General features: G+C 42.3%; 1 protein-coding gene across 4 annotated transcripts in view; it reads left to right on the top strand.

Annotated features, from left to right (window-relative positions):
• Nucleotides 1-391: 391 nt before the first annotated feature.
• Nucleotides 392-15,632, top strand: part of Mon2 (MON2 homolog, regulator of endosome-to-Golgi trafficking) — a 75,073-nt gene continuing 59,832 nt past the window's right edge. For 2 of the 4 annotated variants that reach the window (XM_031350352.1, XM_031350351.1), the window contains exons 1-2: nucleotides 917-1,027; nucleotides 11,400-11,463. In XM_031350352.1, the coding sequence (XP_031206212.1) occupies nucleotides 917-1,027; nucleotides 11,400-11,463 (175 nt within the window). Of the gene's footprint in view, nucleotides 1,028-11,399; nucleotides 11,464-15,632 lie in introns of all 4 variants that reach the window. The other 2 variants (XM_031350350.1, XM_031350353.1) reach the window with 2 other exon arrangements.

Here is a 15,632-nt window from a genome sequence, read left to right as displayed (position 1 = left end):
GGGTGCAAAGAGGAAAGCAGGAAGAGTCGTGTAACAGATAAGGAAAATAAGGGACTACTCCGCAGTTAAATAAACCAAAGGCGATTTGTATAACTCCGCAGAAGGATTGTCATTTAGCTCCCCAGGCCGGGGAGGGAGGAGCAAGACGCTGATTTGTGTTTTAAGTAGGGGGGTGGGGTGGAGATCAAGGAGGCAGAAGTGACGGACATGACAAATTCATTTATTAAAAAAAAAAAAAAAAGCAAATATTTATAGCAGAAAAGAATGCAAGGGAGACAGGGAGATTCCTCGGATCTCCCCAGGTTAGCAGCCGGAGAGAAGGAAGCAGGACGCGCCTGCGCAGCTGGGCCAGCTGCGTGGACGGCGGGGGCGGGGTCCGCGCTGCCCAGCTGGAGCTTGTCCTGGCTTCTCGCTCGGCCCCGCCCCTCCAGAGGCTCGCCTCCGGATTGGCCCGGGCGGGGGCGGGGCCCGGAGTCCGGAAGTGCGGCTGACGTGTCCGGGCCGCGCTCGGAATTGTGGGCGACTCGGCTAATGGCGTCGGCGAGTCTGGGCACCCCGGGCGGGCATCGCTGAAGCTTGTGGCCAGTTCGGCCGGTGACGCCCGCCGTGGCCCGGCCCCGCGGTAGCGGGAGGGACCTGCCCGTCTGCTGGGCTCCTGGGCCGGCGCCGGTGGAGCCTGGTGGGGCTGCAGGGCTGCGGGCAGGTCTCGGCGAGCAGCCGGCGGTGGTGCGGGGCGGCGGGGGTGAGCTCGGGCACGCCTCGGGAGACACTGCCCAGCTCGGGCCGTGCGTCCGCCGAGCCCTGGGCTCCGGCTGCGGAAGGCTGAGGAGCCGCCGGCTCGCTGCGGGCCGCCCAGGCAGCTGACAGTGCCTGCTTGTTAGTGCGGGTCCCAGATCGGCGGGGACCTGGGGGGACCATGTCCTGCACCAACAGCCCCGAGGCTGTGAAGAAACTGCTGGAGAATATGCAGAGCGACCTGCGGGCCTTGTCACTAGAATGCAAGAAGAAGTTCCCACCTGTCAAGGAGGTACGTCTCAGACGACGTCAGGGGGGACGTCGCGAGCTCTCCCTGGTCCTAGGAGACCGGTGCCTGGATTCCCCAGCACTATACTAATTTTCATTCCGCCCGTTAAGTTTAAGTCGGTGATTGCTAGGCAAATGCCGCTCGTGGAATTCTTTTGAGAGTTCCAAGGAGATTTGGTTTCTTCCATTCTCTTGTCTTGTTTATTTCGGAATGAAGTTCCTTGAGTTGAGCCGATTTGGTGACTCAAGTCAGGTGTGCATTGCTCCTAAAAACGAGTATCCACCGCGGTAGCAGAATCCGTACTCCACACTTAGGTGTGCATAGAGTATAGATATCACTTGTTTGGAAACATTTCCTTCGCGTCTGTGTTATTCAGCCTAACTAAAAATCTCATCGTCGTGATAAACTAGAGTACCTAAGTTACAGCATGTGGTCAAGGCCTAAGTTTAACTATGTTAAACCCTCCACACGCAGTATTCTAGTAGGATGCTTCGCAAAACAAACGCGCCTTTAGTATAGCCTCTTGGGTCCATACATTTGTTTTTTCAGCTGTAGAATAGGGTTAAAATGTGGTACCAGAATAGGTGGCTGGGTGTTGTAGCCAAACTTTTAGCTCCAGTACTCAGATGCAAGCGGATCTCTGTGAGTTAGAGTAGACACCAGGATAACCAGGGTATATAAAGAAACCTTGTTGCAAAAACCGGTGGTGGTGGTGGTGGTGACGGCGGCTAGCAGGAAGCTCAATGTATGCTAATAAAAATTTCCAGATACTGAACTGAAAATTTTAGTTTAATCACTAATCCCTGACTTTTTTCTTTTAAGATTCCATTTTTGTTGAAATATTTTAAAAATGTCCTCTTATGTCTTTAAGATAATGTAGTTCAGGGGGCAGGCTCGGCAGTTAAGAGCACTTGTTGCTTTTCGAGAAGTCCCTTGTTCCAGTCCCAGCACCTTCACGGTGGCTTACAACCTTATATAATTCCAGTTTCAAGGGATCTGACCCCCTTCTTCTGGCCTCTGAAGACACCAGGCACACATGTGGTGTATTAGCATACATACAAGCAAAATACCCAGACAAGTAAAACAAAAATGGAAAAACTCTAAAAAACATTAAAAATAATATAGTTCACAGATATGTAAAAATAGTTATTTAATTTATTTCCTAGTTAATATAGCTTAGTATACCCACAATTTAACATACTATTTACTATTAAAAGTTACAAAGTGGGTTCACATTTTTCCACCTGAAACTATCTTTATGTTTACTGTAAAACATTTTATAATTAGAACTTGACTAGTAAAGTTTAGAATGTTGACTTACCAGGAATCTTGAAGTTTTCTGTGAGTGCCTTGCTTATATCTGTTTTCAGCAAGTAGCAGTATCTTTAATGAGCTACTACACAGGATGGGGACCATAGGTATCACTTTAAGGAAGTTACTATGTTTTACTTCAGAGAACTACTAATTTGCTTTGGCATTGATTTTCTTTGTTGTATCTGTATCATCTGTCTGTTGAAAATTATAGCAGATAATTTTAAAGAATTAGGGTGTTTTACCAGGTATGATGGGTCACACCTGTAATTCCAGCTCCTAGGATGATGAGGCAGGAGGGTGGACATGAATTTGAGGCCAGCCTGGGGCTACAGAGTGGAATCCTGTTGAAATAATCCCACCCCTGCATATGTGCGCTTGCTCTCCCCCCCCCCCACACACACACCCTGCAGAGACAAAGAGGTAATTTTTACTGTAAAAATCATTTAGAAAACATCAAATCCTACTGTAATTTCAGCAGTAATTTATAGAACTGTGGCTGTTCCCAGTCCTAGTAAGTCATGTTAAGAGCCGTGGCTCCTCTGTGCTGTAGGCTTCTGGGCTTTAACCTTAGAATTTAGTTGATACCTTTTTGGTATTTTTATTGGGAAAAATCACTCTTCCAAAAGGTAACTTACAAAGTTCTAGAACTCACTCCATTCCTAATCCTGGAACTCTCATTAAAGTAGATCACTGCCCAGATAGCTACTTAGTAATTGCTTCCAGCCTTTGCAGTGATAGCAAGCATCCTTTTCCTGATTGTCTCTAACACACAGCCTTGTATATGGTGCATGTTCCAAAAGGATTTGCTGAATAAAAGAGTCTTACTGGGGCTGGACAGATAGCTCAGTGGTTAAGAGCACCCTGGCTGTTCTTCCAGAGGACCTGGGTTGATTCCCACCACCCACATGGTGCTCTGTACTCTATAACTCAAATTGAAGAGGACCAGATGCCCTATTTTGGCCTTCACTGGCGCCGCGCACATATACAGGCAGACTCACACTGTCACACCTGGCGATAAGCTCCTTTACTACAGAGCCATCCTGCAGACCCCATCTCTCTTTCCTGATATTACATAATCAATAAAGCATAAATAACAGGTAGTGGTGCCAGGCTGTGAATGTTTATCTGTGTGTATTATCTGGCGCCTTGGCAGAGTTTTTGCCTAAGTCAGAGGTTTCCATGGCAGAGCTTTGGTTCTGTGGTAGTTGGTGACTGCTGAAGACCTGGTGACAGAATGCCTTCGGTTGCCACTGCAGGGTTCTCTGTCCTTTTATTAAGGATCTGAGGCAAAGGTTCTTGCCTCTGTGTGGATTCAGACCTCATCTTCAGGACAGTGAAGAACAGAGGCTGGATAGTCTAGCTGTGCTTAGTTGAAAGCTGTTTAGTGTAGGAGTTTATAATGTAGTACTGTTATTTCCCCCATGATGGGTGGTCTTTCTCTCATGACTCCAATAGAATACATTTCTCTCTTATGTATTGAAATCATAAGAAAAGAGACAAATATATAAGTATTTGCATTATATTGATTATTTCCTGGCATTGTGCTTTGATGATATAGAAATAAAAGACACTGTCTATGACTTCAAATCATCGTGAGTCTTTTTCTCCCTTTTCTCTGAGGTAGCTTACGTTTAACCAAGTACAAAGCAGGTTTGTACTTTTAGTCCAGACCAGCTTATTAATCTCTTAAGAGGAAACCATGGTAAAAAACTTACAAAAATAGAAACTACCTTTATTTTCATGAAGTTAACTTGACTGAATGAAATATACCTTTTACAACTGTGTAGGAAACTTTGCATCTTTTAACATACCACTTTAAATATGTTATAGCTAGGCACACCTAGAACCTAGCACTTAGAAGACTGAGGTAGGAGGATCTCAATCCATACCAGACTGAACTATCACAAGACTTTGTCTCAGAAGAATAAGAAGCCAGGTGTAGTATCACCCACAGCACTTGGGAGGCAGAGGTAGTCAGGTCTCTGAGTTTGAGGCCTGCCTAATCCATAGTTTCAGGTTGGCTTGGCTACATATCAAGACATCGTCTCAAAGAAGAAGAGAATGAACTGAATCAGTACTTCATTTTACACATGAAGAGGTTCAGAGGATTCAGAAGGATGATAAAGCTGGAATGTGAAGGGGGGCTGGATGTGACTCCCTGGCTACCCATCTGTAAGTCTCCTTCCTATAATAGCATCCTGCAGATGCGTCGTGGTTACCATTGTTTGTCTACATCATTACTTAGGCCTATTGACCATTCCTTCCCCCTTGACACTTTCTCATTTTGAGATTTGTAGCACATTATTAGTGTGTCTCCTCTCTTAGGAGTCCTGCTCTTTATGTGTGAGCATATCCTGGTTTGTCTCCAACACTTTCCTTATACTCTTCCCTGCCTGCTGCCACTCTCCTTGCTTTTGGCCTTAGCATGCTGCCACTGGCTTTATCTGTGTCATCCACTCTGGTTTCCATCAGCCTGTGTAACACCTACCAGCATATCTCCCACATAGCTCAGATAGACTTGTTGTCACTGAAGCACTCTGCGACAGCCCTATTCCTTTGCTCTCCTGCTGCTTCCTGTCCTGACTGGCTTCCTTTTCCTCATTCTCTCATGGACTATCCTAACACTGGCTTTGAACATTATGCCTGACTTTTGATGCATATCAACGACATAAATAAATTAGCACTCTTGGTTGCCACCATGTGATTATTAAATTTCTTAGGATAGCATTCATACCTGCTTGATCCCCGACCTCTTTGGCATCCTCATCCTCACACACTTTATGTAGGCAGCAATCATATGTTAGTCTTCAGCATGCCCCTGCTTCCACCCTTCTTGCTTCTGATCCTGAGGTTCCCTTTACTAGTTTACCATTGGCTTCCTCCTCCCATTTAGAACCCTGTCTTGTATTAACTCCACCCTGAGTTCTTCCCAGCCCATTTATCATGAAGTGAGTCCTAGGGGCTTTCACTCTCCCTTTGTCCATCTGTCCATCCATCTATCTGTCCATTCATCCTTCTATCCATCTGTGAGATTATCTGTGAATACTTAGCCGTGTGCCAACTGCAAGCTGGCTTCTGAGTAAAAGCTCCGCCCAGGCTCCCGTGCGTGTCTGTCTAGTGTGCTCTTCTCTGCTCAAAACAAGCCAAACCAAACCACCTCGGAGAATCTTTCTCTCAAGCTCATTGCATAAGCTATTCTCTTTCTCTCTCACCTTTTACCTTCTGTTGTACTTTTGAGTTTTTCCTGCTCTCTTGTTAAGTAAATCCTAAAGGATTACTATTGTATCTCATCTATCCAGCACTGTAGCATAAAACTGTATACCCAGGACTTGTAAATTAGAACCTTTATTGAAGTTTAAAGTTGGAAGAAAAGGCTGGGAAAGAGAAAGGCATACTGTATGGATATTAGCCATCTCTGTGCACCTTGCATTCCAGTCTTCCATTTTACTGACTAAAGAAAGTGTATTTCTTGGAAACCATGAGTTTGGAATAAGATGTCATATGTGGTATTGAAACCATAATTGTAGGATAATTGAATGTTACAGAATATTTTATTGGTTTCAACGTGTAATTGTTTTATGAGCATATTGTCAGTTAAGGGGTATTCTGTATCTTTTTAGCACTCTCAAGTGTGTATTTGACTTTAGATCTTAGCATTTACCTGACATGTAAAAAGTCTGCAAGGCATCCCGTACTCCCTTTGTGGCTCATGAATACATTATATTATCTAAGTTGAAAATAAGTTAAATTTCACATTTTTCTTTAATTTTCATTTCACTGCCATGATCTATGAATAATTAGTTAGGAATTTTGAAAATTTTGTTTTAACTTTAGATTATTTTTTTCATGAGGTGCAAAAGATATATTTGTTAAAAGCAGAAGCGTGAGTTTTTATGAAAGGAAGCAACATTTAAAGCAAGTTGTTCGTTTTTGTTTTTAAAACAGTCTCATGTACCCCAGGCTGGCCTTGAACTTATTTTTGGGTGAAGCTGGTCTTGAACTCCTAAACTTCCTGCTTCTTTTACCCAACTGTTAGGATGATAGACATGTGCTACCATTCCTAATTTATAAACATTAAAGAAAAGTAATCTGTAGTAGTTCTAGTAATGGGCATGTCCATTCCTTCTGTAGCATACATTATTTTCCTTCCTTCTAGTAATGGGTATGTGCATTCCTTCTGTAGCATACATTATTTTCCTTCCTTCTAGTAATGGGCATGTCCATTCCTTCTGTAGCATACATTATTTTCCTTCCTTCTAGTAATGGGCATGTCCATTCCTTCTGTAGCATACATTATTTTCCTTCCTTCGTTGGTAATTTGCCTTCTTCACCCAGAACCCTCTGGATATAGATGAACAGATTTAATTCTACCTACTGAGTGCTTTGTTGGCTTAATCTAGTTTGAATACTCTCCACTTTGGGGCTGGGCAGGTGACTCATTGGTTAAGAGTACTTATTGCTCCTGTAGAAAACTCAGGTTTGGTTTCCAGCACCTACATGGCAGTTCCCACCCATCCATAAGTCCAGTTCCAGAGTATCCAACACCCTCTTCTAACCTCTATAGGTACTGAGCATGCACATGATGCACATATATACATGCAGGCAAAACACTCATGCACATTTAAAAAGAAATTCCGTCTCTCTCCTCTACTTCACAACATAAAGCATACTCCTAGTTAAAAAGTAAAAAAATAAAAAGGCTTCTAGGTTAAAATCTACTGGAAGACTCAACTATCTTTCTAGTTAGTGCCATAGGAATGCTGGGGTGGTGAATAAGTGCAGTTATTTTTGTTACCAAGATTGAAGGCAGCTTGCGGATGAACTTATCATATAACAGATCAGAACTAACACGACAGTGACAGAGAAATAACCATAGCTCTAGTAGATTTGTGTATCTGTGGGTCAGAGTTCTTGGGATCTGTCTTAGTCAGGGTTTCTTTTCTTTTCTTTTTTCTTTTTTTTCTTTTTTTTTTTTGTTTTTCGAGTCAGGGTTTCTCTGTGCAGCTCTGGCTGTCCTGGAACTCACACTTTGTAGACCAGGCCTGCCTCTCTGCCTTCCAAGTGTTGGGATTAAAGGCGTGCACCACCGCCGCCCAGTTAGTCAGGGTTTCTATTTCTGCACAAACATGACCAAGAAGCAAGTTGGAGAGGAAAGGGTTTATTCAGCTTACACTTCCATATTGCTGTTTATCACCAAAGGAAGTAAGGACTGGAACTCAATCAGGTCAGAAAGCAGGAGCTGATGCAGAGGCCATGGAGAGATGTTCCTAACTGGCTTGCTTTTTCCTGGCTTGCTCAGCCTGCTCTCCTATAGAACCCAAGACTTCCAGCCCAGGAATGGCACCACCCACAAGGGGCCCTAACCCCTTGATCACTAATTGAGAAAATGCCCCACAGCTGGATCTCATGGAGGCACTTCCCCAACTGAAGCTCCCTTCTCTGTGATAACTCCAGCCTGTGTCAAGTTGACACATAAAACCAGCCAGTACAGGATCTTTTTTCTTTTCATGAGGTACCCCTCTTTTAAGTGAGTTTGAATTTTCATACCATGTTAACTTTTCATTTAGAAACATTTATTATGTGGCTACTCATTTAAAAGGAGGCGTGGTAAGCGCCAATAATGTAAGGGCTTATGATGAATGGGTGATGCATTCCCAGTGAAAGGTCTGGACAGTCCTGAAGGTGAAGAGCTTTTAGTCATGTGTGAGTTAGATGTGAATAGCTGTCCCGTAGAAAATGTGTTGCTGATGACACTAAAACAATGCCCACATGGAAAGAACCTGCACCACGGCCCTGAAAGCAGTGAGTGACCTCAGCAGAGCACTGCAGCACTGTGAGACTTAGGGTTTGCCTTGTGACTGTGTAAATGTTGGAATTTTAAGAAGTACAGAGTTGCTTCTTTGACTGTTTCTTGTTGTTGTCTGTTTTGTTTGCTTGCTTCCCTGCTTCCTGCAGAATAGGAAGTACTCTGTGATTAGATTACACCTCCAACCCAAAGAGGGTATTTTTTGCTCTGTCTATATACTTAGTTCTCAGAGATGCAGCAGTTCTAGTAAATTTTTCCTTTTAGAAGACTTGCCTACACTGCTTAATTTTGAGAAGTACTTCATTTGTCTGTTTGCTCATTCATTCATTTGCAGTATTATGTAATGAACCCAAGAACATGCATACTAGGCAGCACACTACCATTCACCTTCTATCATCCATAGTTCCTCAGCCCATAATTCTGAGATATACTAATGAGGGTGGATGCAAGTGAGCCACTGACAGTTAAGGCATTGAATAATGGAAGACATGATAGGTAGGGAAAATTAGTTGAACTGAAGTGTATAAGTAAGAGGAAAAACTCCCCAGATGTGTTAATGAAACAGACTTTGTAATTATGGTCCGTGTTTGTGGGATGAAGAAGCTGGCATGCATGGTTAGTGGCTAGATGGGTGATACTACTATTCAGGAATAAACAAGGATCTGAGCAAGGTGAAACGGTTCACTGGCTAAGGAGGTGACGGCTCAGAGTAGAGGAAGGTGGTGGCTTCATTTATTTATTTGTTTATTTATTTATTTATTTATTGTCTTGAACTTAAGTATAAACACTCACATTGATTAAGTCTTGCTGTTTAGGATATGGTTCAAGAACAGAGATTAATTTAGGATTCTTAAGCATTTTGAAAAGCATTAAAATCATAAAATTATGGGAGTGGTCAGGAAGAGTTTTTGGAGTGAGAATGAGGCCCAGGCTCTTGTGGGTGGCTCTGAGAAGGAATCAGAAGTACAGTGACTAAGAGACTCTCCTCTCAAGTGTGAGGAGTGTTACATGCAGCACGGTGTGAAAGACTTCCTCTCTCTGCCCAGCTCTCAGTGCCCTCAGAAACATACCCGCATCATCTATCTATTCAGGTCTTCAGAACTGGCAACTTTTCCCTGACTCCTACTGACCTCAGGAGAAAAATTAACCATGTTTACAGTTGATTTACACAGTGAGTGATCACAGGAAATACATTACACTTTTGTTAAGATTATAAAAGATCTGTTTACTTTTATATGTGTGGGTGTTTGCGGGCATGTCTGTCTGTGCACCATGTGTATGTATTTCCATGGAGACCAGAAGAGGCTGTTATATCCCCTGAAGCTGGAGTTATGGGTTTTGTTGAACCCAGGTTCTCTGAAAGAGTACCCAGTGCTCTCAGCTGCTGAGCTGAGCTGTTTCTCCAGTCTTTTGTTGTTTTGGGTTAGTGTTTCACTTACAGCCTAAACTGGCTCAGCTGGGGCATCCATCCTGTCTCATTCTTCCAGCTTAGTGAGAATAGAGTTAGCCACCATCCCCAGAAAGAGATCTTTCCTCACACCTCTAAGCCTTTGTACATAGATACTTGTTTCTAAAGACCTTATTTTCTACAGGTATCTCTAGATTGTAACTTTAAGTTTTTCAAACCTTGTTTTTAATGATGGTTCTTAAATGCTTTAACCTCCTTTTAGCCCACCACCTTTTAGCCACCCACCACACCCACCCACCCACCATATCACCCACCACAGGTGGTGGGAAAGAAAGGATATTGTGGGAAGTGGACCTGTTTGAAAGGTTCTTTGGAGCAACTTCTATCTGTGTTGTCTGGAAATCAGCAGTTCAGTTCACAGGTCAGCAGGCAGCAGCTCAATCCACTCACAAAAACTTCACAGATATACCAGCAGTCCAGTTTGGTAGAGTCAGGTTAGCAGCAGAGGTGACACTCTCTAGCAGACAGCCAGGCCTCAGCCTCGGCTCAGGTCAGCAGCAGGGACCAGGAGGGACAACAGGAGAAGTTCTTGGCTGTGCCCCTCTCAGGAAAGTGAACATATGCAAAGACATGAGACCACAAGCATTGCACAGCTAGCTGTACTAGCAAGACACTCTGTCACTTGGTGAAGTCCTAGTTATACCTTCCACATATCATGTGTCCTCCATGGTTCTCACCTCTGCACGTGTATCCAATCAACCCCAGTACTTGGAAGAACAACAGAACACTAGCAATTTTTTGGTGCCTTTCTCTCTATGGCTTCTTGACAAATGCAGCTCAACCACGCATTGCAAGGCAGACCAGTACATGTGTTTTGTTAGCAAAGAATCCTCCATCATGTGTCCTTTCACATGCTTGCTTTAGCAGAACATCCTCTCTCCTATGTCTCTTTCAGCACAGTGTTCCTTCATGAGTCAGCCTGAGCCTTTCACACCTGTGTCCACTTTAATGCAATGTTCCTTCATGTGTTTGCCCCAGCAAAACATCATCCAACCGACTTTCCAAAGAACCCTCAAGTTTCCACTTCACTAGACTGTGTAGGCTATGCTAGCATTACTATGACATGAAGTAAGACTGCAGTTGGGGCTGGGGACTTTGATATATGGATTTTAAAAATAAACATGTTTAGTAAAATTTTCTAGCAACACATGCTGTAAACAATGGGGAACGATGATGAAGTAGGTTTAATGTCTAAGGCAGCAAGTAGTCTGTGGTGATTCCTTAAAGAGTGTGTGTGTGTGTGTGTGTGTGTGTGTGTGTGTGTGTGTGTGTGTTCATATGCACTTAGGACTTGATAGTACACTGTAGTACCCTCCTTGGGTGGCTCACAAGCACTTATAACTCCAGATTCAAGTGGCCCAGTGTTCCCTTTGACTTCTATGGCTTCCCACAAAAACCTACATATAAATAAAATAAATCTTTAAAATATAGAAAGGAAAAAATAGAATTGGCTTGCTAGTTCATGACAGTAATTTCACTTGATTTTGATGAGAAGAATGAGATTTTTCTCTTTGGGTTCTTGTTTGTTCTATTTTCTGAATATATAATCTGTACAGTGTTCAGGCATTCCAGGTATGCCTTAGAGCACAGGAAGGCTCAGCAAAGTGGAGTTTGCATGTGAGTAACCCAAATGACTGCTCTCTATGTGCTGTGTGCCATACTGGGTCTTTAGTGTTTGCAAAGCAAGCATGGTAGTGACTCTTTGTGCTTTTAATTTTGTGTTTACTTCTCACACAGAATCCCTGTTTATAGTAAGTTTTATTTTCTAATTATTTTTGTTCCTACAGGCTGCTGAATCGGGAATAATAAAAGTTAAAACAATAGCTGCAAGAAACACCGAAATTTTGGCAGGTAATTTTTTTTTTTTGCATTGAATTCAATTAGTAGTGAAGATATTACTAATAGTTGAATAGACTCTTTAAGCCATCCGTTTTTTTTGAGCATCTACTTCCTGCACCTGAGTATGTATTCATACACATGGTATAGAATGTGTGAATGTTCCTAAATTGTGAGCTGATTGTATCTCTCAGAGGTGAAAGCTCTAAAATTCCTTGAGATGAGAGGCCTTAACACTACTAATTCCTTTGAAGCAAGGATTTTCTTGCTCCTCTTGGCTTTCTCCTCCACCACCATTGCTCAGCAGACACATTTTACTCATGGAGAATATTCCCTTGAGTGTTTTCACTGTGTTGATTGACAAGCTGTTCTTAGCACATCTTCAGTGTCGTAAGGACAGTTCATGAGGTGATGCTGGGTGTGTACGTACACTGACATACAGTTTGAGTTCTGGACCCAGAGCCACAATCACCAGATGGAAAAACAAGAAAACAAAGGGGTTTGTTTGCTTTGTGTTTGCAAATCTTTGTTGGACTGGGTTTTCAAGAGGGATTGCCAAGGGCTTCTCTCTGACAGGCTCCTCTTCTCCTTCTGCTCTTTTGTCTTCTTTGGTCCCTGCCGTCCTTGCACAGTAATGAGCATGGGTGAGCTGGGAGTTGGAAGTCTGCAGAACAATATATTGTCTATCTTCTTGGCTCAGCAGATTAAAGTACTGCATAAGCAGCAGGATCAGACTGAATTGGGGTGTTTGCTTTGTGCCACCACACTGTTTCAGGGCTCCACACTAGGCCCCCTCTAAGTGCTTCATACTCAGCCCCAGCTTATGTCCTCAGACCCGCTGTATTCCAGCTCCATCAGCCTCCCAGCCCAGTGGTACTGGAGGAAGGCAGCCTTGCCCACACAGCTTACATATTACAGTCTGTACATAAAACTTGATTTAAAAAATGGAAGTTTCTAAATAGAGATGTCATCCCATTACAACATGATGTAAAAACTTAAACAAGATTGGATCTCCCTTAGGCTTCTCCACTTGGCCAATAGGTTAGTTTTCCTTAGTCATATCTGTCTTGCGTAGCTTCTTCCTTGTTACTTACCTGTTTATCAGACACGCTGACACTTCTCGCAGCAGGGAGTGATGCTCTCTCTGTGTGTGGAGGAGGGTAAAAGCAAAGGTGTACTTGGGACTGGAGCAGTGGACAGGGCAGTTTTGGGAGGTTGGGTAGACTGGCTGCTTATGCTCTGCGAGGAAATGCGTGTTTGAAGGTAATTTATGGCCTGGATCTTTAAACATGGAGAGTTATTACAGTTGAACCAGAGTATCATTGTAAAATATTTACCTTTGCTGATAGTATAATAACAAATGCTTAACTATCCTTCAGTAACACTTTTCATTGTTCTCATAGTTGAGGAAGATCTTCAGAGAATCACTATGTATTCTAGTATTGTATACAGAGTGGAATATCTGAGCTTACAGAAGAAGAAGAGATTTAGATTCACTGAGATAGCTGAGTGGGGGAAGGTGCTTGTCACAAGCCTGAGGCCTTCCATTTGATTTTTGATACCCACATGATGAGAGGAAAGAGTACACAGTTGAAGGTTATTTTCTGACTTCCACATGTGTGCTGTGGCACAGGCACACCCCTCTGTACACAAAATTATAAATAAATAAGGCATTTTAATACATAGCTGTACTATTGATTTCATTGTAATATAGGTAGCCATTTTTCATATCACAGATCTTTATACTTTAAGCTACATATTTTCTAGGGCCATTTATTTCAGGAGATAGATAAGCATTTAAATTTGTCCTATCATGTTTATTTATTTATTATTTTTATTTGATTTTTTTAATGTATGAGTGCTCTGTTGTATATATATCTGCATGCCAACAGAGGCGGTTGTGAGCCACCATGTGGTTGCTGGGAATTGAACTCAGGACCTCTAGAAGAACAGCCAGTTCTATTAACAGCTGAGCTATCTCTCTAGCCTTGTCCTATCATTTTTTTAATGATGTATTTATAGCACTTGATACCTACATATATAGACTTCATTGATATCTTGTCATTTTGAAAATCAAAGGCTCTTACAAAGCTTTAAACTGGTCAGTATATAGTTTCTAAATTCCCTAGTTAGTTCAGAATACAATTAATACTGAGAAAGATTTTAATATTTTGATTCCCTGAGAAGTTTTTATTTTTATTTTTGTAAGCCTTGAGATTATGGGATACTAATTTGGTCCTATAACAGATATCAAAGTTCCCAAACAATTGAGGACACTCCAGTGAGCCAGGATATTGAATTCTTACATGTCTCTAGTTCAGAAAGCATGAAGAGTTATGGTGAAGGTTAAAACCTTTGATTTGGATCCTCAAGCCCACTGTAATGATGCTCAGCAGTGTTTCTAGTCAATGGTGGTCTCTTAGCTCCTAGGGAAGATGACTCCTCTTTCAGGATCAGTCTCTGCCTTACACTCTGCTCCTTCCCCAGCATCCTCTTTTAATGTCTGCTTCTTTTTGTTCTCTTTGCTGTCATGAACGCTGACATGAGTGGAAAGGCTATTCCAGGTAATGCCAGCCTGACCAGACACACAAGCCTTTACCTCCACCTTCCATATAACACCGAGAGTGAGATGACAATGTAAAGACTTCCAGTTCCCAAACCAAACGCCTTAGTCTGACGATTGACTGCTCTATGTTACAGCTGATTTAGTATCTTAGACTACAAGCTACTAAAATTTGAGAAGGCATGTGTAACATAAATGTTATATTGTGCTTTTTAATGTATATTTTTAGCAGGGAAATCTTCAAGTTGTGATATCTTTAAAACTTCTATATCTAGCTCTTAGCCCCAACCCCAGTGATTACATTTATTATGGCTACTTACAGCTAGTGTCAGTACACATGTTAAAAAGTTAGTCATTATCTATGACTGTGTTAGCTTCTCATAGTTCTCCTTATCTTTTTCTGTCTACATAGCCTTAATGCTAAAAGGTCTCTAAGTAGCAATGAGCAAATATACTTCAGAATTTTTTTCTGATATAAAAAGCAATTTACCTGGTTGTTTTAGTATAGTTCTATCAATATATGTCTTTGAGATATCCTAAAAAGCTTATTCTTTAATTTTATGTGTATGCGTATCTCACCTGCATCTCTGTGTATGTACCGTGTGTGCCTGATGCCCAGGAAGGCCCAGCAGGCACTGGATCCCCAGGAACTAGAGTTCCAGGCTATGAGCCTCTTTTGGATACTGGGAACTGAAATAGGGTCTTAACTGATGAGCAATCTCTTCAGTCGTGTACGTGTTTAATGCCTATAGGATACATGCAACATAGTCCTTGGAAGGAAAGAGTTCCATAAGAATCCCAGAAGACAGACAGACGGCTGCTGTGTTTTATCTGTGCTGTCTGCTTCCTGGGGTCCTCCATCCCATTTACTTGCCTGCTCCCTCATGGATGTCTTCCTTGCCAGAAACTCTCCTTCTAAAATGACATGCTTTCTAAAACTAGAACCAGCATTTTGTTCTTTCTTTTGTTTTCAGAATTTATTATATTACATGGGAATACTGAGCCCTTCCTTAATGTAGGCTGCAAATTATATCATAGAACCAACCTAATGTTATTTGGGTATACACTGACATTACGTTTTCTATAGTCTGAAAAAGGACTACAGGTACTCTCTGTCCCGGTTGTCTCCTAGAAATCATGGTTGTGTTCAGACATCTCATGAAGACCAACTTTGTCAAAATAAGTTCATGTGTCACTAGTCAAACTTACATGTCATGATTAAGTGTAACTGGAAGAAATGCAGAGCTGTTGGCAACCAGGCATGGAGGAGATTTAGGGGCCTGGGTCCTGACATCCAAGAGAACAAAGCATGTGCTGTCCTTTGGATTCCAGAAGGACTTAATCACAATGGGAAGGAGGGAGCTGGAAGTCAGGTGTGCAACAGATCTTACTATGCTGAGACTGCTCACACTATTTGCTCACATTTCCTACCACATCTGGAGTTTTATGGTAGAATATTTAGGGTCTTGTTTTAAGAAAGGCGTATGCCTTTAATCCCAGCACTTGGGAGAAAGAGGCCGGCGGAGTTCAAAGCCATCCTGGTCTACAGAGTGAGTTCCAGGACAGCCAGAGAAACCTTGTCTCAAAAAACAAAAAGCAAAACAAACAAACAAACAAAAAA

Source organism: Mastomys coucha, unplaced genomic scaffold (genome assembly GCF_008632895.1).
Source record: "Mastomys coucha isolate ucsf_1 unplaced genomic scaffold, UCSF_Mcou_1 pScaffold4, whole genome shotgun sequence".
Lineage (NCBI taxonomy): Eukaryota > Metazoa > Chordata > Mammalia > Rodentia > Muridae > Mastomys > Mastomys coucha.
The sequence above is the reverse complement of the archived record's forward strand: the minus strand, read 5'-3'. Positions and strand labels throughout refer to the sequence as shown.